Genomic DNA, 22,269 nt, shown 5'->3' on the forward strand with positions numbered 1-22,269 from the left:
CTCCCAGGTGCACTCTTCTAGATTATGGTGGTTCCATAAAACTTTCACCATTGGAATCTCCTTGTTCCTTAGCTGTCTGATCTGCGTGTCCAGAATCCGCACTGGCTGCTCTATATAGGTGAGATCCGTATGAATCTCCACCTCAGGCTCACTCAGAACCTGATTCGGATCTGACACAAACTGTCGTAGCATAGAAACATGAAATACCGGGTGAATTCTCTTCATAGAAGCAGGTAAATCCAGCTTATACGACACATTCCCGATCCTCTGCAACACCTCAAAGGGTCCAATGTACCGTGGAGCCAATTTACCTTTCTTCCCAAAACGAACCACTCCTTTCATTGGAGACACTTTTAGCAATACCCAATTACCCTCCTGAAACTCTAACTGCTTTCTGCGAACGTCTGCATAACTTTTCTGTCTACTCTGAGCTGTTCTGATTCTCTCTCTGATCATGGGCACCATTCTACTGGTCATCTCTACTAACTCTGGCCCTGCAAGAGCTTTTTCTCTTACCTCTTCCCAGCAAACAGGTGATCTGCACTTCCTCCCATATAATGCTTCATAAGGAGCCATCCCAATGCTAGCATGATGACTGTTATTGTAGGCAAACTCCACCAAAGGTAGATGCTGCCTCCAAGAACCGCCAAAGTCTAACACACATAGTCGAAGCATATCCTCTATGGTCTGGATGGTCCTTTCTGACTGTCCATCAGTCTGTGGGTGGAAAGCAGTACTAAAATCCAATCGCGTGCCCATCGCACTTTGCAGACTCCGCCAAAAGCGGGAGGTAAACTGAGGTCCTCTGTCTGAAACTATAGACACTAGAACTCCATGTAATCTCACTATCTCATCCAGATACACCTGTGCCAACTTATCCACAGAATAGTTACTCCGTACTGGAAGAAAATGAGCAGATTTCGTGAGTCTGTCCACAATCACCCATATCGAGTCTATCCTGTTGGACGCTACTGGTAAACCCACTACAAAATCCATGGCTATGTTCTCCCATTTCCACTCTGGAATCGGTAATGGGTTAAGCATTCCGGCTGGTTTCTGATGCTCTAATTTCACCCTCTGACAAACCTCACAGGCTGTCACGAACTGCGCCACTTCCTTCTTCATGGCTGGCCACCAATAAACCCTTTTCAAATCCTGATACATCTTGGTGGCTCCTGGGTGAACACTATACCTCGCATTATGAGCTTCCCTCATAATGCCTTCCTTCACACTGCCCCTATCTGGTACACAAAGTCGACTCCCATAGCGAAGGATCCCTTTGCTGTCAAATCTGAACTCTGCATTGTTGCCTGACTGAACAGTCCTGGCAATTTTCATCAACTCAGGGTCCTCATGCTGTCTCTGAGCTATCTGCTCCAGAAACACAGGTGTCACTCTCATCTGTGCTATCAACGCACCTGTACCAGACAACTCTAGCTGTAATCCCTCGTCAAAGAGCTTATAAAGTTCCCTCACAACCGGTCTCCGTTCTGCTGCTATATGGGATAAACTGCCTAGTGACTTCCGGCTTAGGGCGTCTGCGACAACATTCGCCTTACCCGGATGATACTGGATCTTACAATCATAATCACTGAGCAATTCGACCCATCTTCTCTGCCGCAAATTCAGCTCTCTCTGACTTAAGATGTACTGTAAACTCTTGTGATCGGTGAAGATCTCGCATTTAACCCCGTAGAGGTAATGCCGCCACATCTTAAGTGCAAAGATAACTGCTGCCATCTCTAGGTCATGGGTAGGGTAATTCAACTCGTGCTTCTTCAACTGTCTAGAAGCATAAGCTATGACTCTATCACTCTGCATCAATACACAACCCAATCCCACTCGAGATGCATCACAGAACACTGTGAACTCTTCATTACTGACAGGCAGAGCTAACACTGGTGCTGTTGTCAATCTCCTCTTGAGCTCCTCAAAGCTCTCTTCACACTGGTCTGACCAGATAAACTTCTGGTTCTTCTGAGTCAATTTGGTCATAGGAGCTGCTATCTTTGAGAAGTTATGAACGAACCTCCTGTAGTAACCTGCCAGTCCCAGAAAGCTTTTAATCTCAGTCACTGTCGTGGGTCTGGGCCAGTTAGCTACAGCCTCTATCTTCTTGGGATCTACCTCAATACCCTCTGCTGATACCACATGTCCCAAGAAGGCAATGCTCCGTAACCAAAACTCACACTTCGAGAACTTGGCATATAAACGATGCTCTCTCAGTGTCTGCAGAATGATCCTCAGATGCTGGGCATGCTCCTCTGCATCTCTGGAATACACTAAGATATCATCGATAAACACAATGACAAAGTGATCCAGAAACTCACTAAATACCCTGTTCATGAGATCCATAAATGCTGCAGGGGCGTTAGTCAACCCGAACGGCATCACTAAGAACTCATAATGCCCATATCTGGTCCGGAAAGCTGTCTTAGGCACATCTGCCTCTCTGACTCTCAACTGATGATACCCAGATCTCAGATCTATTTTCGAGAAACAACCTGCTCCAGCTAGCTGGTCAAATAGATCATCAATCCGAGGTAAGGGATACCTATTCTTGATAGTGACCTTGTTCAACTGTCTATAGTCGATACAAAGTCTGAGGGATCCATCCTTCTTTCTGACAAAGAGTACTGGAGCACCCCACGGTGAGGTACTAGGGCGGATGAAACCCTTATCTACCAAGTCCTGCAACTTTTCTTTCAACTCTGTTAACTCAGCTGGCGCCATCCTGTAGGGAGGAATAGAGATAGGTCTGGTACCTGGCAGTAATTCAATTTCAAACCCTATCTCCCTATCAGGTGGTAGTCCTGGCAAATCGTCTGAGAACACATCGAGAAACTCTCGGACTACTGGTACTGTGGCTGGTTCCCTCACCTGACTGTCTAGCTCTCTCACATGAGCTAGAAACCCCTGACAACCCCTCCTAAGCAAACGACGAGCCTGAAGGGCTAAAATCATACCTCTGGGTGTACCTCTCCTGTCTCCTCTGAAGACACACTCTGACCCATCCTGGTCTCTGAGACTCACTAGCTTCTCTCGACAGTCCAACGTAGCACTATATGTAGATAACCAATCCATCCCTAGAATGACATCAAAATCTGTCAAGTCTAGAACCACAAGGTCAGCTGGAAGGCATCTACCCTCTATGAATACTGGACTGAAACGACAGACTGACACTGCCACTGATGGGTCACATCTAGGTCCACTGACCCAGAGAGGATACTCTAACTCAGAACTGATCAAACCCAAGCGCTCTATGGCTCTCGAAGCAATAAAGGAATGAGAAGCACCGGGGTCCATCAAAGCATACACATCTGAACACCCAATGATGAGATTACCTGACACCACTGTGTTCGACGTGTTAGCCTCCTCCTGTGTCACTGTGAAAATCCGTGCTGGGGCTACCGGATTTCCACCTCGGGAACCTGCTGCTGAAGTAGAGGCTACCCCTCTCCCTCTACCTCTGCCACTAGTCTGAGGCATGACTGGAGCTGCTGGCCGTACAACTGGCTGTACCACACTGCCTGAACTCATCTGCTGGGATGGTGCAAAAGTCATCTGCGGACAATCCCGAGCAATATGCCCTTCCTGTCCACATCGAAAACAAGCTGTAGATCCCAACCGACAAATTCCTCCATGTGGTTTTCCGCATCGTCTGCAGACTGAAGCTGTGCCAGAGCTTGAGCCACTACCTATTCCCAGACCTGACTTGACTTTACTCCAGAACTTACTCTTTGTTCCTTTTGCTCTATCCCATCTTTTACTGCTTGGTGTGGGGGCTTTAGAACCCGAAGCCTGTGCCTTTGACTGTTTCTGAATAGTGGCACTAGCTTCCATTTTCCTGGCTGCGTCTACTATGGTATGGAAACTCTCCTTTTCTGCTGGAAGAATCAAGGAAGCATACCTGGGATGCAGTCTCATAGTATATCTCCTTGCTTTCTTTTGATCAGTATCATAGGCTTGACCCACGTACTGAAGCAGATCTAGGAACTTATCTGTGAATTCATCAACACTCATCTCATCTGTCTGTCTCAACTGTTCAAATTCAATTACTTTCATCTCCCTCGAACTGTCAGGAAAAGCCCACCCTGCAAACTCATTGGCGAACTCTCCCCATGACATGCTGTCCATTCTAGGCTCCACATAATTCTTAAACCATTCTCTGGCTTTCTTGCATTTTAGTGTGAAACCTGCCATCTCAATGGCTCTCCTATCATCTGCTCCCAATTCACTGGTTATCATCCTAACTGCTCTAAGGTAATCAAATGGATCATCTCCCGTGTTGTATTTAGGAGCATCCAATTTCAAGTACTCCGTCATTTGGACTTTACCTCCAGATGAGCTAGGGTCATGTCTGTCAACAACAGGGGCTACTGGTTCTGGTGGTAATACTGGTTCATTTGGCTCTAGGTGTGCTGCACTTGGATGGGTAGGGGAAGAGGGATACATCGGATATGGTGGATAGTAAGGATAAGGCATATAAGGCATATAAGGAGGATATGGCACAAAACTCGAGTACTCCGACATACCTCCCATCGGATACTCTGGATAGCCAAAACCTGAGGTCTGAGCACCTCCCTGCGACTCTCCCATACCTTCCTCAAAACTGCCTATTCCCATGCTGTCATCTCTAGACTGATCAATCTCCATAGCTTCCCTCCTTTCCTCTGATCTTCCTCCCCTAGCTGTACCTCTTCTGCTCTCGTTGACAGACCTTCTAGGGTCTATTGACGTACCTTCCCTGCTAGATCTCTGAGACCTTGCCCTTGGCAATGCAGGAGGACGAGCAGCTGGTCTCTCATTCTCTGGTGGGACTCCAGTCAATCGAGCTGATCGACGAGTTCCTCGCATCTTTATTCTGGAAACACAACATATAACATACCACTTAGCACATAAACATCAATCATACACATACGACACTCATGGCATATCATAGCAGATAGGACTCAAGACCCTATCCTAGTGGACATGATTTCCTATTGTGCTTGACCACTTCTAACCTGTCTGAGCCCAACACTGTCTCTATAGGTCCGATCATGTGAACCTAGGGCTCTGATACCAATCTGTAACGACCCCAAAATGGACCGTCACCGGCGCTAGGATTCAGGTCGGCTTAAGGCCGCCAGAACCCGTAGCAAGCCTGCTATACTCTCTGTGTACCTGTACACCTTATACATGATCATACATTTTTTCTGTGAAAATAAAACTCTTTTCTGAACCAAGGCTTAACCTGTGCATGCACTGTCTCTGTACTCTGTACTCATGTACTCTGTACTCTGTATCCCTGACTAGAGCTTGCTCTAGATGGGTTAACTCATACCTGTTAAGCCTGGTTTTCACATACAGGAAAACATATATACATATACAGATCATGTACAAAACATACATCACTAGGTCAAGCAACAACTATTACATCTCTTTAATATTACATGTCCACTCTAAGCTATTACAGATCTCTCTACTTTTCCTGTACCCTGCTGGACTGTCCCTGTCCACTGTACACTGAACCTGCAAAACTGGGGTTAAGGGAGTGGGATGAGCTCTATAGCCCAGTGAGTAGAATAGTAAAACATCTCAGTAAAATATGATCGCATGAAATGCATCATATCACAAACAAGCCACATCAAGAGTAAACCTGTCACCACATAGTCCCAGTAACTCTGTGCCAGGGCGTAGAATCGAGCACCTGGTCTTCCTGTCATATATGTATATGTGTATATAACACCTCTGTACTTACCATTGCCAGGGCGTAGTCAAAGGCTCCTGGACTTTACTATATACCTGCCAGGGCGTAGTCAAAGGCTCCTGGACTTTGCTATACCTGCCAGGGCGTAGTCAAAGGCTCCTGGACTTCCTGTCTGAGACTATTGGATCATTCAGCATTCACTCACATCACCAAATAACAATGCAATGCAACATATTCGTGACTACTAATGCAATCAACCTATGGCATAAACATGATGCATGAGATATGCTAAAAGCAGTTTGTGGTTCAATTAAAAGTCATCAGTTTAGTTCCACTCACCTTTGGCTATCTGGACTGACTGACTCTGCAGGCTCTGAATCTCTGGAGCAGTACTCACTGCTGCTCTCTCTGGTTCCTCTGGTCTGTACCTATACAGATGGACTCAAATGAGGGACCAAACAAGCGTAGAATAACTCTCTTAAACTTCCCCAAGAATCCCCTTATACTCACTCAACTATCCATGCAAAGCATGCAAAAGAAAGCTGGACAGGACACTTTCGGCGGCAGGTTCGGCGGCCGAAAGTCCTCTCCAGAGACGAAACTCAAGCATCTTCGGCGGCACCTTCGGCGGCCGAATCCCCCAAACAGAGCCGAACATGCACAACTCGCGGGGGCAAGCTGTGGCAGCCTAAGCCACCATGCAAGAGGTTCGGCGGCCGAATGAACCTTCGGCTGTCGAACCTGAGTTCATCAAGAACTCAGCTTCAACGGCAAACCATCTCCTCCTTCCCTTCAACCACTCAACCCATATATACTCCAACTCCTCAACACACATATACTCATGTATATGATCACAGGGGTCCAAAACTATCTCATAACCCCAAACAACAAATCAAACATAACACAGAAACATGTATACATGCATAACTCATCAAAACTATCATTAAGAACCTAAACATGCATCTCCTTCCACAAATCCCCCTAAAACCTTCAGAAAACATATTCAAGAACATCACTTACCTCCTGGAACAAGAAGATGAGTGATCTAAACAAAGGAAAATGGATCAACTCTTCTTCACCCTCACTAACTCTCCAAAGCTCACTTTTTGCTTCAAAACTTTCAAAACTTGGTAAACGAGCAAACTCCTGCATGAGCTGCTCAAACTTAGCAAAGAAAGCATAGGAGACGTGGCCAAGCTTCTGGCAACAAGTTAGACATAACACCTGTCCCAAATGCTGACTAAGGATTGCTCAAAAGCTGGCTGACCAACTCAGCTTCGGCTGCCGAATCGCCTGCAAAACCATGCAACATTCGGGGGCCGAACTTGACCTTCGGAAGCCGAACATTGGGCACTTTCGGCGGCCGAACTTATCTTCGGCGGCCGAACTTGGCTCCTCTGCCTTGGTTCATTTCACCTCAAAACTATCAAACTGTAAAACCATAAAACACATCATAACACTTTGAAAACATAACTCCTACCCTTATATAGAATCCCAACACCCCGAATTCCACCAGACAATAGAACTTCCGGTGCTGGATTCTAGCCGGGTATTACAGATACTCTGTCATTTTCACTTTACTTCCCCTAGCTGAGCTAGGTTGAGGTACTTGGACAACAGGTGCTACTGGTTTTGGTGGTGGAGGAGGTGCTATTTCTCTAGGTTCAGGGTGTGCTGTACTTGGCTGGAAAGGTGAGGGTGGATACATGGGATATGATGGGTAAAAAGGAGGATAAGGCATATAAGGCATATAAGGCATGTAGGTAGGATATGGGGTAAAGCTAGAGTAATCCGACGTACCTCCCATTGGATACCCCGGGCCCTGTGGAAAGGGTGGATAGTGGGGTGGATAACCAAACCCCGAGGCCTGGGCGCCTCCCTAAGACTCTCCCATACCCTCTTCAGACCTGCCCATACCCTTGCTTTCCTCTCTTTGCTGATCCACATCCATAGCCTCCCTCACTTCATCTGACCTTCCTCCTCTATTTGTTCCTCTTCTGCTCTCGTCAAAAGACCTTCTAGGGTCCCTTGACGTACTCGCCCTGCTTGATCTCTGAGACATTGCCCGTGGCAACGCAGGAGGACCAGCATCAGTACCCTCATTCTCCGGTGGGACTCCAGTCAATCGTGCAGATCGATGAGTTCCTCGCATCTTAACTCTGGAAAACAACACAGAACATAGCATATGAGCATCACATACAACAATATACATACATCAATCATAGAGACAGGACTCAACATCCTATCCTAGTGGACATGATTTCCTATTGTGCTTGACCGCCGAGAACCTTTATGAGCCCGACACTCTCGATCTAGGTCCGACCATATGAACCTAGGGCTCTGATACCAATCTGTAATGACCCGAAAACCGGACCGCTACCGGCGCTAGGATCCAAATCGACTTAAGGTCGCCGGGACCCGTAGCAAGCCTGCTATACTCTCTGTGAATCTCTGAACCCGTAAGACTGGGGTTAAGGAAGTGGGGTGAGCTATACTAGCCCAGTGAGTAGAACAATAAAACAATTTAAATACCATATGCTTCCATGAAATGCATCATATCACAAACAAATCACATCAAGGATGGACTTGTCACCAATGACCCTTTACCATATCCACTATGCCAGGGGCGTAGAATGGGCCTCGACCTGGACTTCCATACCACATCATATCATCTCATATCAAGGGCCAATGGCTCATCCAACATCCACCCACATCAACATCATATTATGCAATGCATCATATTCGTAGATTTCTAATGCAATCAACCTATTGCATAATCATGGTGCATGAAACATGCTAAAAGCATTTGAGTTCTCAATTAAAAAGATTAAGTTTAGTTCCACTCACCTCTGGCTGACTCTGAACTGAACTGACTCTGAAGCAGTGCTCACTGCTGATCTCTTTGGTTCCTCTGGTCCGTGCCTACACAGATGGACTCAAATGAGGGACCAAACTAACTCAAGAACATCTCTATAAACCTCCCCAAAAACCCCTTAAAACATCCTAAAACAATCAAGGAAAACATGCAAAAGAAGGCTGGACAGGGCACATTCGGCGGCCGAAAGTCCTCTCCAGAGCCGAAACTCAGCTACTTTCGGCGGCACCTTCAGCTGCCGAAAGTCCTTCCAGAGACAAAACTCATGCATGTTCGGCGGCACTTTCGGCGGCCGAAACCCCCTCTAGAGCCGAAAGTCCAAACTTTCGGGGGTGAGCTTAGGCAGCCGAAACCACCTCCTTAGCACGTTCGGCGGTCGAACCTTCCTTCGGCGGCCGAAACTAGGTTCTTCAGTAAGGCAGAACCCTGCTCTGTTTCATGCAAAACTTCACCCATCTTTACTCATCATCATGCAAACCACAAGTCCATAACACACATAGACTCAAGTATATGCACAAAGGGGTCCAAAACTACCTTAAAACCCCAACAAACAACACAACACAACACTTACACATGCTTTGACCACAAATCAACCAAAAACACAACTTAACCTAAACATGCATCTCTACCCATAAAACTCCATAAAAACCGTCATAAAACATGAAAAGATGCTAAGGATCTTCACTTACCTCTTGAAAACGAGAGGATTAACAATCCTAACGTGGAGATATGGGGAAACTCGCTCTCAAAGTCTCCAACCTTCAAAACTTTGGTTTTTTGCTCAAAACCTTCAAAACATCATGAAAACTTATCAAAACTTTGAAAGATTTGAAGAAAACATGAAGATCACCCAAGGAAGATCATGGTCTCACCTCTGAGGTGGAAAGGAAAAGAAAATATTATCCATTCACCGACCTAGGGCCTTTTATAGGTGGCTGGCCAGACCACCTTCGGCGGCCAAACGTGAAGCCAAAAGCCATGCATGTTCGGCGGCCGAACATCACCTTCAGCGGCCGAACCTGGCTTTTCTTTCACAAACTCATTTCCTTTACACTTAAAACATGAACACATAGGAAAAACACATATCTATCCCATATCTATTTCCCTTCTAGAGAGGTCCGACATTCGAGATTCCACCGGACTATAGGAATTACGATGCCAGACTTTAGCCGGGTATTACAAAAAATGTCTGAAAGCTCATCAAGGTTGGAGAAAATCCGAAAGCACGGACATGGCTAGAAAATGCCCATAAGCTCGTCAAGACTAGAGAAAGTTCGAAAGCACGTTAAGACTAGAAAATGCCCGTAAGGTCATTAAGACATTACTACACCATTTTGATCGATTTTTTGCCAGACAAGGTATTGGACCTGATTGGTCGGAAGGGTAAGTAAGGATGCAAGGATATCGTGCACTCAGTCCGGACAAACAAGCCACATGTCCCAAATCATGAAGATAATTGTCACCTTTGAATCTAAAGAATCGAAGATTAGCGGGGGACCTTTGATACTACATAAGACTCACTCAAAGTAGACAGTGAACTGTCACCATAAAATAGAGTCACGTGGCAAGGATCTAATAAACCTATACGCGGTCCCACTCATAGAAAGAAAGGCCCAGACGATATGATGCCTAGAACCGAGAGAAAAAAAGGCTCGGCCGCTATAAGTTAGTCTTAGGATAGGTCGGCCTCAAGTCAGACAGACTCGCGCTCTCAACTTTAGGGCGAGACTCCATATGAAAATTACCGTTAACAGTTACAATCCAGCAAATCCCCTTTATGCTTGCAATCACGGGATTTCCAATCAATTAGCTAGTGAAGATCTTTTACCAACGAGTCAGCCATATCATCACCGGATTATTAGAAAATATTATATTTATCCACATTTTCTTATAGTATAAAAGGGAAATGATCACAGAGACAAATGTACACTATTCTCTTACACCAATACTCTGAGTTGTAAAGATTATACTCGCCATTCTCTCTAACTTACTGACTTGAACGTTTGAGTGGTTGCTGTAAGCGCTAACCACCTCACATTCTTTGTCTTGCAGGTGGACCAATCACAACATAACTTCATTTCGGCCACATCATCAATTTATTTTGAGCAAGATCGGTAATAATTTTTATTTATAAAAAAATAATAAAAATAACTTATCATTAATAAAAGATTGACTATTTTGATAAGTTCAATGATCAAATTTAATATAATTGAACTCATTATTGAAAATTAATTTTTTTAAACTTTCGCTTAATTATTTAATTAAATCCAATAATTCATATTCCCTTAATTTGCAAGGAAATATGACTATTCTAATTTTTATTATTAAATCTAGTTTAAAGTTTTACCAAATTAGATATAAACTTTTATTTTAATTACATTTCAATAAACTAAAATTTCAAAGTTAATATAAAATTTTATAAGTTAAGATCTACGTTTGTTTCATAAAATATATTTAAAAAAAAATATTGCTCACATTTTTTAGTATTTAGAGCATTTAAAAAAATTAGTTAAAAAAAATAGTTAATGAAAAATGTTTTTTTAATTAAAAAAATAAAATTATTTTTTAAAAAATATAACTTATTTTTTTAAAGGAGGAAATAGTTTTCTATATTTTGCAAATTTTATTATTAAGATTTATATATAAAAATTTGTTAAATATATTTTATTTTTTAAATTAAAATTAAATAATAAAAAATTATTTTACTGTTAAAATTTTAAAAATATTTTGTACTGATAATATTTTCAAATATTAGTTATTTTCGGAGCCATCACAAAGAATTCAATTGAAATTGATAATATTTTGTCTTTTATTTTAACCAAAGAACCCTTAAGCTTATTTAATTATGGACAGAAAGAGTTGAAAAAGAAAATATGGTGAGGGCTCTGATTGAATTAATACGGTCCGAGTATTCACAACCTAGGAAAACCCTCTGCGCTGTTTGGATATTGGATAGAGGGATGAAAACAGTAAACTCAAACCTCTCAGGCTCTCAGCAGCCTCTCTCGCTCTCACACAATCCATCAAATACAATGGCCACACTCTCATCCCTTCTTATTTCCACTCCCAATTCTCTCACAATTCCTTCTCACTCTCTTTCCCTTCTTCTTCCAAATCTCCATTTCCAATCCCATGGAGTTCCCTATTCATTCAGGCACTTGACATTAAAGAACTCCACCAAGAGTAAGTTTCCTTTTTCCCATGTTACAAAATTAAGGTCAGTTGAAGAGGAAACTCAAATCCCAGAAGAAGAAGAACAACAGCAAGCTCAGGAACAAGAAGAAGAACCAGTACAAGAAGGACCTGAACAGCAAACTGTGTCTGTCCCTGTCTCTCCTTCTGACATCCTTACCATGTTCTTTCAGGTACTTGCTGTTTTTATTGTCTGCTTTTGCTCTTTCTGTTCTTATTATGAGTCGCTAGCTATCTGGTTGGCTTTGTTTTCATGGAGCTTCATTGTTATGTTTCTGCATTTCTAGACGATATAATGATTGATGAGTTAAATATTTCTCGAAATTCAATGTATTAAGTGAATTATACTGTTCTTTGCCCCTTGCACACCCTTTTATGCATTTATGCAAATGTCTTGTAATTTTCATGGAGCATAATGGAATATTGTATACTGCGATAACCCACTACTAAATGCGTTCTTGGTGGTTCAAGATTTCTGGCGTTCTCCTTTGTTTGAAGGTTACGTTTAGAGTAATAGCTGGTTTTGAAACCTTAGGGAGTTCCAGAGAAGCAAGTATACTTCTTGTATTCATGTTGGGTATTGAAATGTCCTTGGTTTTGATTGTGTTACTTTTTTGCATGTTTGAAGGCAGAGGGAACAATGAATGAAACTGCTATTCCTACAGTGACCAGTGCCTTAGAGGTATGAAACTTTGTCGCCTTTTACATTTTTTGTTTGAGTCTGCAAAAATGAGTTTTGGATTGGTAGCGGTGGGGTGCAGGGGATTTTTATCATTTGAATTCTTATTTGATTAATCCTTTCCTCTGATGGAATATGGTCTCTATGGTGAGGACAATATTACCATGAGAGGAGGGGGGAAATCCTTGTCTCAAATAATATTATGACATGCAATTGATTTTCATCACAATGTGATGATTGTTGAGGATTAATTGGAGGAGGGGAAGAAAGATTCAATCAGATGATTTCTATCTGGATGGAAATCTCTAGGTTTGAATTGGAACCTAGCAGATCCTACTTTACAGATTAATCATAATTCAGTAGAGTAGTATTTGAGTTTAAAGCCTGTACAATGTAAACCAATATGTTCAAGACATGTAATGAACTAGACTACCTATTTCAAGGGGTCGGAAAAAGATCCAAACAATTGACCAGACGATCATGGTTAAAGGCTTTTGGTTGGATACATTTCTGGAAACTGGCAAATGTAAGATCAAAGGACGAAAAATGAAATGGTAGATAATAGTAACAACAGCAATAGTTAAGCTTAATTCCAAACTAGTTGGTCACCTGTACGGATCTTTTTTCACCATTAAGCTCTATCTGAAACAATTTCACATTAGTATCTAAAAACTGTAAATCTTTTGATACTATTTCCATCCATGTCATTATCTGTCTCCCTCTTTCCTTCTCACTCATTCCACCGCTAACTTATCACACTTTTGCGCTGGAGCATTTAATGCTATATGTTGGGCATGGTCAAGCCTCCATCCTCATCAGAACTGACTGAGTTTGCTGGCTTTTAACCTACCATAAACCTCCTCACTCACTTATGGTAGTTAACTATGGGGAATAAAATAGTTGACATTATATTTGGCTAAATTTTTCATAAGTGTTGTTAATAATCTCTCTTGACATTGTACACGGGGAAATTTAAAGCTAGCATTTTTCTAAAATGTTGAATTTCAAGTGACAAGGAAATGCCCGTGTAAATGTGAATGATAACATTGATTGAGGGTTGAATTTTCTTAAGAAGACCATGTAAGCTTTTCTGATGAATAATATAAAATGCCTATTTTCTCAATGAAGTGGAGACTATATAAATTTAGAGTTGTGGCCATAATTGCTAATTTGTTCTGATATGGTCTTCCATGATTGCTCTCAGTATCGAGTAGAGATGTGCAAGCTCTATCTTATAGCTTATAGAATTAATCGTTTTAACATTAAGTTTTGACCTTTGCAATTGATGTTGCTTTGTTTCTTATGTAGGAGACTGATGGTATTACAAATTTGAAAGTTCAAGTCCTAGAGGGTATTGCAAGTGTTGAGGTGTGTATAAACTGCTTTTTGCCTAGTATATCATTTGATAGAAATATAGGTGCAGTCCAATTTAGATCATTGTAATATGTTTTCCAATTTAGATCATTTTAAAATTTTGATGTATTGGCCTTTGTGGGACTTTTAAGGTGCAAGAATTAATGGTTTTTTTTATGGACCTTGCTTACATGGAAATTGGTCAATCAATTATCCAGTATTTTGTTTATCCCTCAAGTCATTCAAAGATTTAGTTATTGTGAATAGTTTACCGGATCATCTGTAAATGTTTAGTTTATTGATGAGCTTTTATATTCTTTGGTTTGGTTTCTCTATACTCAACTTAGGTTGTCAACATCAAGTTTGATGCATATAATAACCTTATTTGTTTTCTTCTTCCTTTTCCTAATTTTCAGTTAACAAAACAAACAACTGTACAAGCTACAGGAGTGGCTTCTAGTTTGGTTGAGCTCATACAGGGGTCAGGTTTCAAGTTACAGACTTTGAACTTGAGTTTTATGGATGAGGAGGATGTTCTTGTATAGACGTGTATGCTGGAAAACAGAAATTTTTGTACCTTCTACATACTTTTTTCTCAAATTCCATGTATTCTAGATGTGAATACTTGGAAGTCAACTGTATACCATTAATCAGCATTTCATGTTCTAGGCTGTGTTTAAATGTTCTTTGATGGATAACATTCTGTTTGACACCGCTCATTCAATGGAGCAATGATGTTTCTGATTGTTTCCTGGAAATTCATGCTCCTTATGTATCTGCTTGGTGATGCATATTCAATATTCATTCAGACAAAGGAAAGATAAATCTTAGTTCATGCAATAAGGAATCTTTTCTAGCAAAATTGAACTCTCATTGATCCCAGATGTTATCTCGTAGAGGACCACTGAAGCAGGTGGCATCTTGACAGGCAAAAAAAGTTGATAACAAGAGTTTCGCATGAATCTTATACTAATTGTCACGACTCTTCTCATGCCTCCCTAAAATCCAAAAAATTTTGTGAAGGAAGACTTGCGGCACAACCCTATGGAGTGCCAAGGGGTGTTGGTGGCAGCAGCTGCGGGGCAGGCAGTTAGCAGGGGTGTTGGTGGCAGCAGCTGCGGGGCAGGCAGTTAGCAAGGGTGTTGGTGGCAGCAGCTGCGGGGCAGACAGTTAGCAGGTGTGTGGTTGGCCTACGGGAGAAGGGCCACTGCCAACTGGGCCTGCGGGATGCGTGGTAGGCCTATAGGACGTGCAGCAGTGCTGCGGGCGCTAGTGTAGCGTTGGGCTGTGGTGCGCGCAAGGCTAGCGCGCGCAGGAAGTGCAAGCGGGGCAATCGCTGGTAGGCCTACGGAAGCTGGTTGGCCTATGGATACGGTTGGCCTACGGAAGCTGGTTGGCATACGGATACGGTTGGCCTACGAAGCTGGTTAGCCTACGGAGCTGGTTGGCCTACGGAACTATGCCGGACGAGGTCCAATCCGCGGAACGGGCTGGAAGGCGCGCGAAGCTTCTCGAGGCGCCTGGGGCGCGCAGGAACTCGTCAAGGACGCTTGGTTGGCCAGCGGGGGAAATTTCCAGGAAGCTGTAGTTGGTCAACGAAAATTTCAGAATCATCCAGAATTGGCCAGAGACAGCCAGCAGCACCCATAACTGGCCAGAACAGCCTAGAACCTTCCAGAATCTGGTTGGCCAACAGATTCAACCCAACAAAGTGGGTTTCACAGGCAATTCAACCACCATGTCCAGAATTCTCTGCAGGGTGAGAAATTATATTTTAGTCTCTGAAAGTCCTAGAGAGTGAATTATAGCCACATGTTGGAGAATGCATCTCCACCACACATTAAGGAAGTGGGATGCCTATAAATAACCACTTGGGGAATTCATTTACACATAGATATGAGAAGGTGAGCAAAGTGAGATACCAAAGAGTGTATAAAGCCTTGTAAAGCTTTCTTTGAGCAATACAATTTTCTTCATTCCATCATCATTCTCCTTTGAGTTTAGCCAACACTTTTCCTACACAACTAAGCTTCCATTGCCACAATCACCCAATAGCTCTTGTTTTGAGCAAGTGGAAAGACTAAACTTAGCTGGGAGAGCTAAGTGCTGCACGGTTTAAGTGAATTTCGAGTATTGAAACACTTAGTTCGTGACATAATACATAAGCAAGGTGACCCAGGGCAATTCTAACTATGCCAGTTGATTTGCCATTCAGAAATTGGTTTTGCCATTGAGAAGAAGCTAGTGGACACACGCTTTCAGTACAACCTCATTCTTTGAACTACAACGATGTCTTAAAAGTTATTTTTACACGTAAAAAGCTAGGTCAAAATAGCTAGGTCAAAATAGACTAGAAGGAAGACCCATAATCTGCTGGAATTCAAGTTGTTGGAAGATGGAAAATCTTGATCATGAGGTAATGTGCATTTTTATAATAGACAGGCAGGAAAAATAAGTTTTTTAAAAATGTTTATTGATCAGATTCAAGAAGAAAAGAAAGAAAATCTAATTTTTTTAAAAATGTTTAGATAGATTATTAGCATGAGTGAGATACAATTTCCCTCAAAAAAGAAAAAAAAATTATATTCTTATTTTTTCTAATGTCCAAGGACATCTAAGTAATTTTAATATAAATAACATGTTTATTTAAATAACACATTTATTTTCACATTCCCTCTATTTGAAGGGAAATTTTTTAGTCGATTAAGAGCATTAGGAAAATGAAGTTTCTCTTCTAATCTCCTCAGTTCTTTCTCAAATTAATGTCGACAGGAGAAATTAGATTTTTCTTTTTCCTTTTCTGGTCTCTTTTCTTTATTTCCCTTCAATTCAAACAAAACAACGAGTAAAATCCAACCTATATCAATTCACGTGAAAGCTTAGATAGAGTTTCGATTGTAACAATGCCATATTTCAGACATTGTTTCTACAGCAGGCCACTTTCTTTATATAAATAAAAATCTCCTCTGGGCCTTACCATCAACTGAACAAAATCTGCTAACTTTTTTTTTCTTGTTTGATTGTAATGGCTTTCAAAGCTAGCTTGCTTTTCTTGCTTGCTTGTTTTCTTCTTGCCACTACCAGGGTATTCCATGCTTTCTCTTCCTCCTCCTTCCTCTTTCTCTCTTTTAGTTGCAACCTTTTTTTAAAAAGATTTTGCAATATTGTTGTTTCCATCTAACTTGGTTTTCTTGCCTCTCTAGGTTATGTCCAACGTTGAGGTCATCATCATAGAGGTAATTGTGATTACAGGTTTCTTTTGTTTGCTTAATAACTGAAGCAGCCTTCTTCAAAAGTAACCTTGAATAGAAATTTCTTGCCGGGTTCACGGTGGACCGAGCTACAAAATCAATTCATATATGTTTCCCCTGAATTTTGAAGACTAAATGTGACTATAAAAACTAATCCATCATGCTCACTTCTAACAATAAAGAAGAATCTAAAAAATTTGGCTAAGTTGATTTATATAGATCAAAAATATAAATTTGAAGTAGGGTTCACATAACAATTATAAAAATTCATATTATTCTTTATTCGAGTCTTGAGTTCATATAGACTCGATTCGGACAAGAATTTTTCAAATTTGTATATTCAAGAAACACTTTTTAAGTCCATTCACAGCCATACAGTAGGTTGTAATGGATCAATTTAGGAGAATTTTACAGTCTATGTTTTCTCTTTATTGTTCCAACTGAAGTCTACCAAGCATTCTAGTTAAACAGAAATTGTTTTCAACTTTGATTTTGCATTCTCACAAGGCTCCTACCCACTCTCTTGCTCCCCAACGGCAGGCTCCTGCATCCCAATATCATGCTTTTGCTCCCCTACGTCATGCTTTCGCTCCTCAACATCATGCTCCCCAATATCATGATTTCGCTCCTCAACATCCTGCTGCTCCCATGACACCTAATGCTCCGCAGAAGGCTCCTTGTCCTTCTCAGAAGGCACCAGCGCCAAAGCATGCCCCAGCAGAGGCTCTTCAACCTTCAAAGAATGCTCCAGCCCATGCTCCTCTCCCAGGCAAAGTTCCCCTAGTCCATTACAATGTCCCATCACAGGAAACTTCTCCAGGGGATAAGCGGCGCGTGGTATTTACTCCTACAATGGAAAGAATAACCTAAGTACTTCCATGTTAATTAGACAATCACCCACAATTACACAAGTCATGGTTTTATTTTGCAGGCTGTGTCCATCTCTGCGAACAACGGTGCAAGACCCGTCCTGAGACGAGGCCGTCCATGAAAGCCTGCATAGCATTCTGCATCAAGTGCAAAAATTTTTTTCTCCAGGAATTTCTGGTAACCTGGACAAGCACAATAACTGGGATTATGTCATTCTCCATGGCAAAAAGGTTGACTGCCCTTGAATCAATTGAATCCAAACCCTTGTCTCTGTTGAATCATAACAATAATAATAATAACAATTTACGTTATCAGAACTGAATAATTTCTTTATTTGTTTGTTCATTTTAGCATGTACTTAAGTCATTGTCTTGTATTCTACATGTAATCATCTCGCTGTTTCAGGGGGCATTATCATTAATGAAGTAACTCTGCTCCTTGAATTTATATAAAAATCAACACAAACTATCAGAATTCTTCTGAGAGTATTTAGTATCAATTAGTACAAAAACGCAAACCTGTAACCAATCCCACTTATCTGAGCCACAAAGAAATATGCATCAGCAAGTAATGCAACTCCTCCATTGTATGGAACATTAACAATATTACCATGAACTTCAACTTGTCCAAATCCACCTCCATAGAAACCAACTAAATATGTCAGATTATTCTCTTGAGCTCTAACAAATCTCCAATTCTCAGTATCAAACTGTCCATCTCTAACATAAACACTTACATTCCTTGGAAATAATCCTGTAACATCTTCGTCCACAACCTTGAACATTCGCAGGATCCATGTAACATCGAATTGGGTCGGCAGAAGAGAAGGTGAAACATAAAATCTTACAGGCGGCGGAGGTGGAGGAGGCGGTGGTGCTGAACCACCGGTCCTGTTAGTGGGTACTCTGTTATGCCACTTGTCTAGCTCTATTTGTAGTGCAGCAATGTCCTCCTTGGACAATTCAAGTTCCTCTTCCTTCTTCTTTATATCTTCTTCCAATTTTGTGAAGCTACTGTATTGATCTTCCAGATTGATCAAAGCCCCACCTTGAAGAATGTCACAGCGATTCCAGATCCAAGCGAAGTTGGGTTTGACTCCATATTTAGACAAACCAAAGAGATCATTCAATCTGAAATAAGCCAAGCCAAAGGATGGATCGACGACAGGTGAAGAGTTAAGATAACAATAACCTTCACGATTGACGATGAAACGAAAACTACAGAGTTCTTGTGCTAGATTCTTGAAGTCAAGTCCATTGATCACAACCCCGAAGATCTCCAGAGCATCGTGATGGAGGTTGGGTCCGATAGTTACCAGGAGCTTCCAGTCCGAGGCTTTAACGAGAGAGGGAGATGCAGAGGGGTTGAGCTCAAATGCATCAATGTTGACGTTATCAGCGCAACGAAGGAAAATGAAATTAGAGTCCAATTTGAAAGAAACTATTATGGGGTTATTAAATGTAGGGATTTCAAGTGGAATGAGATGAGGAAGACGAAGTTGGTTCGCTAAAGATGATAGCACGGCGGAAGCTCCCAGGGAAGATGACGGTGGATTCTGCAATATGCGTCTTAAAAACGAAAATTAGTCAACGCTTGAGATCTCATAGCCCAGCTGAAATTAATTTTAAAGTAAGAAAAAAATTAAAAAAGTTTAAATAAGCCCCTCAATGTTTTCTTGAAGATCAAATAAGCCCTAAATTTATTGTTTTATCCCAACACTTACCCACCAACTCTTTATTTATGATCAGTTGACCCTCTTATCAAAGAGAGATTAAAAAGTGAGAGACATGCTTAAAGAAAAATAAAATAAAAAAACGACAAATTTAATTTTAATGGCTACCTCTTAAAACTTAAGATGCTCTAAGCTGCATCACCCACTTTAATTTTCTATTTAGAGATTTGAATGCTCTGTTTTTCTTTTATTACCTATTCTTTTTTATATCTTTTTAAGTGTTAAAATTTATATCCATTTGTTAAAATATTGTTTAACAATAAAGCAAATACTCCTGGAAATATTTCACTTTTTAATAAAGTGATTTGGTGTGTACAAGATTATTTAGTGAGTTGAAAAATATTTATGGTTAAATAAAGTATGTACATGCTAAGCCATGATGTGATAATAAGCAGCTTGTTTTAATCCTAGAGATACCCATAAACTTCATTCCGACAATCCACACAAGAGGTAACTCCGATAGAATGCCAAAAAAGAGAATGCATCCAATGTTGAATATTTGATTTAATAAACTATAAATTTAATAATAACAAGTTAAATCAAATAATTTAAATTTAAATTATTTTTTTTATTTGTTGAGATTTTAAATCACTATTTAAATTGTTTATGATTTATTTTATATTTTTTTAATTACATGTTAAATGCATAAATAGTAAGTGCAATCAATAAAATCATAAAATAATTCAGTATCAATCCCATCTCTTTTTTTTTTTTTTCTCTTTTCTCAAAAATCAACAATTATGTCATATCGAGGAAAAAATATCGAGGAGAGGCTAGTTTTAGATATGCTAGTATTTTCGTGTATATTTTTGTTACACGCAGGGTGCATGAGACTCCTTGTAATGCTTCAAAGTTAATTAGGGTTATTCAATTTCAACTCTGGTACAATTCTTACTAAGATTAGCATCTCTTAATTGATTACCATTTTCTTTCTCTCAAAAATAAGAGAGATTTCATTAGATTTAACAATATTACAGCCTAAACAAAAGAGCGCATATCCCACAAGAATAGAAATATATAACACAGGTCTTAATACCCCAAAAGTGTGAACAACCAGATGAAGAACTGACTCTACAAACCCAACCTAATAGAACCAAAAGAAGATTCAATTACACAAGACAGGTAGCATCGTTCTTCATCCCTTACTCCTCTAGCTACCGCTAACAGATGCTTACTCAAGAGTGATTTATTCCTACAAAAATAGCATGAAAGCCTTGCAACATACTAAAGGGTGGAGTAGCAAATTGTCCATCGCAAAAAGTAAGCAAGAGGACTCCAGATAAGAAGAAAAATGAAGATAATGACTTTGAGATACACTTGCATCACCAGATCAAATGAGCCGTGAAGATCAGCTCAAACAAAGGGAAGCAATGACCTTTTCAATCACAACTCGATTCAACCATTCAACCAAAAAATAAGCAACCTCTAGAAGAGTGGAGCCAGCATGATGGAGGGATAAGAACCTTCAACAGCCAATATCAATTGTATCCTCTTTGCACCAGCATGCAACAAAAGTAGCACCCCATGGAGGCACCTCCACCGTGACAAACGCAGGACCAAAGCATCTTTCTTACAAGAGAAATCTAATCTGTTGATAAAATAAATACATCAAATAAACTATTTACAACTTCACTTAGATGAAAAGGAAGTAAAACCCACTTTCGAGCAAAGGGAATAGGGGTAACTGCTGCCGGAAGCCTATGCCTCAAAGAAGAAAAGCAACCTTAGATAAATTCCATAAGCACTTTTGTCAAACTGAAAGTAATTATTCGAACTTTACAAAAACTTCTCTTATCCACATGCAAAACAAGATGCATCTTGGGTAAAAGTACTATACAACAAATGATAACAAGCAAAATCATCACGGCAGCCATTAAACTTCTAATCCAAACTAATGTACTAATAATGTTATGATTTAGCTCACCGGAATTATTACATAGTAGCCCCACCTTCTCTGGCTTGAAGCGGTACCATGATGTGCAGGATTTACATCACCTGATCCTAAGCATCTGTAATGTATGATGGTCCGTCCTTCCATTACATAAACTTGTTGGTCCCTCTCCAGCTAAAAAGGTAAAAATTGCTGAGGGAATGGTGGCGTTCAAGGCATCCAGCAAGGATGAAATTCTTGGATTCTTTCAATGCTGAACAATATAACATCATTCATCATAATCATTATCAACTAGAACAAAAGGACAATAATTATGGGTCCCTCTCTATCTCTATCTCTATCTCCATCTCTGGTAGCAATAAATTTTCAAGCTGCACTTTTGTTAACGATGAGAAAATTTTGTTTGGACTCTGTTCATAGGTAATTTGTTTGCACTAAATATATACTCTCCCCTCTATCAATTTAAGTAACAATCGAGTCTAGAACATCAATATTTCTTCTTTTTAAATAAAAAGTTATATTTTTAAATGTTTAATTTAAATAAATAATTAATAATTTTAAAAAAATTAACTTGTAAGCATAAAGCAATTTATCTCTAAAATTGTTATTAGAGTTAAATTTATTTAATTTTAAAAATAAATTTAGAAAGAATTTATTATTATAACACTATTGAAATTAGCAATTTAATCTATTTTTAAAATTAATTTTAAAGATAAATAATTTAGTTTCTAAAA

The 22,269-nt window shown here is 40.4% G+C and overlaps 2 protein-coding genes and 1 long non-coding RNA gene across 3 annotated transcripts; 2 read left to right on the forward strand and 1 right to left on the reverse strand.

Annotated features, from left to right (window-relative positions):
• The first annotated feature begins 11,440 nt into the window (after window positions 1-11,440).
• On the forward strand, window positions 11,441-14,549 carry LOC110604529. Its single transcript, XM_021742730.2, has 4 exons — window positions 11,441-11,932; window positions 12,388-12,441; window positions 13,747-13,806; window positions 14,208-14,549. The coding sequence occupies exons 1-4, from the start codon at window positions 11,441-11,443 to the stop codon at window positions 14,334-14,336; spliced, it is 735 nt and encodes a 244-aa protein (XP_021598422.1). The 3' UTR covers window positions 14,337-14,549.
• A 1,687-nt stretch (window positions 14,550-16,236) lies between these two features.
• Window positions 16,237-18,257, forward strand: LOC122722279 (extensin-like). The gene is made up of 3 exons (XM_043952586.1): window positions 16,237-16,876; window positions 16,995-17,027; window positions 17,550-18,257. The coding sequence occupies exons 1-3, from the start codon at window positions 16,817-16,819 to the stop codon at window positions 17,910-17,912; spliced, it is 456 nt and encodes a 151-aa protein (XP_043808521.1). The 5' UTR covers window positions 16,237-16,816; the 3' UTR covers window positions 17,913-18,257.
• A 2,301-nt stretch (window positions 18,258-20,558) lies between these two features.
• On the reverse strand, window positions 20,559-21,944 carry LOC110604805. Its single transcript, XR_002486300.2, has 2 exons — window positions 21,569-21,944; window positions 20,559-21,232 (listed from the first exon to the last, which is right to left on the reverse strand). It is a non-coding gene; the product is annotated as an uncharacterized LOC110604805 (long non-coding RNA).
• Between the last annotated feature and the right edge of the window lie 325 nt (window positions 21,945-22,269).

This window comes from Manihot esculenta, chromosome 17 (assembly GCF_001659605.2).
Source record: "Manihot esculenta cultivar AM560-2 chromosome 17, M.esculenta_v8, whole genome shotgun sequence".
Taxonomy (NCBI): Eukaryota; Viridiplantae; Streptophyta; class Magnoliopsida; order Malpighiales; family Euphorbiaceae; genus Manihot; species Manihot esculenta.

Excerpts from the sequence above, each read along its gene's own strand:
- LOC110604529 (XM_021742730.2), top strand. The coding sequence starts at position 11,441 with ATGGTGAGGGCTCTGATTGAATTAATACGGTCCGAGTATTCACAACCT. Across the intron at positions 11,933-12,387 it reads TCCTTACCATGTTCTTTCAG|GCAGAGGGAACAATGAATGA; the intron begins GTACTTGCTGTT and ends GCATGTTTGAAG. Across the intron at positions 12,442-13,746 it reads CAGTGACCAGTGCCTTAGAG|GAGACTGATGGTATTACAAA; the intron begins GTATGAAACTTT and ends TTTCTTATGTAG.
- LOC122722279 (XM_043952586.1), top strand. The coding sequence starts at position 16,817 with ATGGCTTTCAAAGCTAGCTTGCTTTTCTTGCTTGCTTGTTTTCTTCTT. Across the intron at positions 16,877-16,994 it reads TTCTTCTTGCCACTACCAGG|GTTATGTCCAACGTTGAGGT; the intron begins GTATTCCATGCT and ends TTGCCTCTCTAG. Across the intron at positions 17,028-17,549 it reads TTGAGGTCATCATCATAGAG|GCTCCTACCCACTCTCTTGC; the intron begins GTAATTGTGATT and ends CATTCTCACAAG.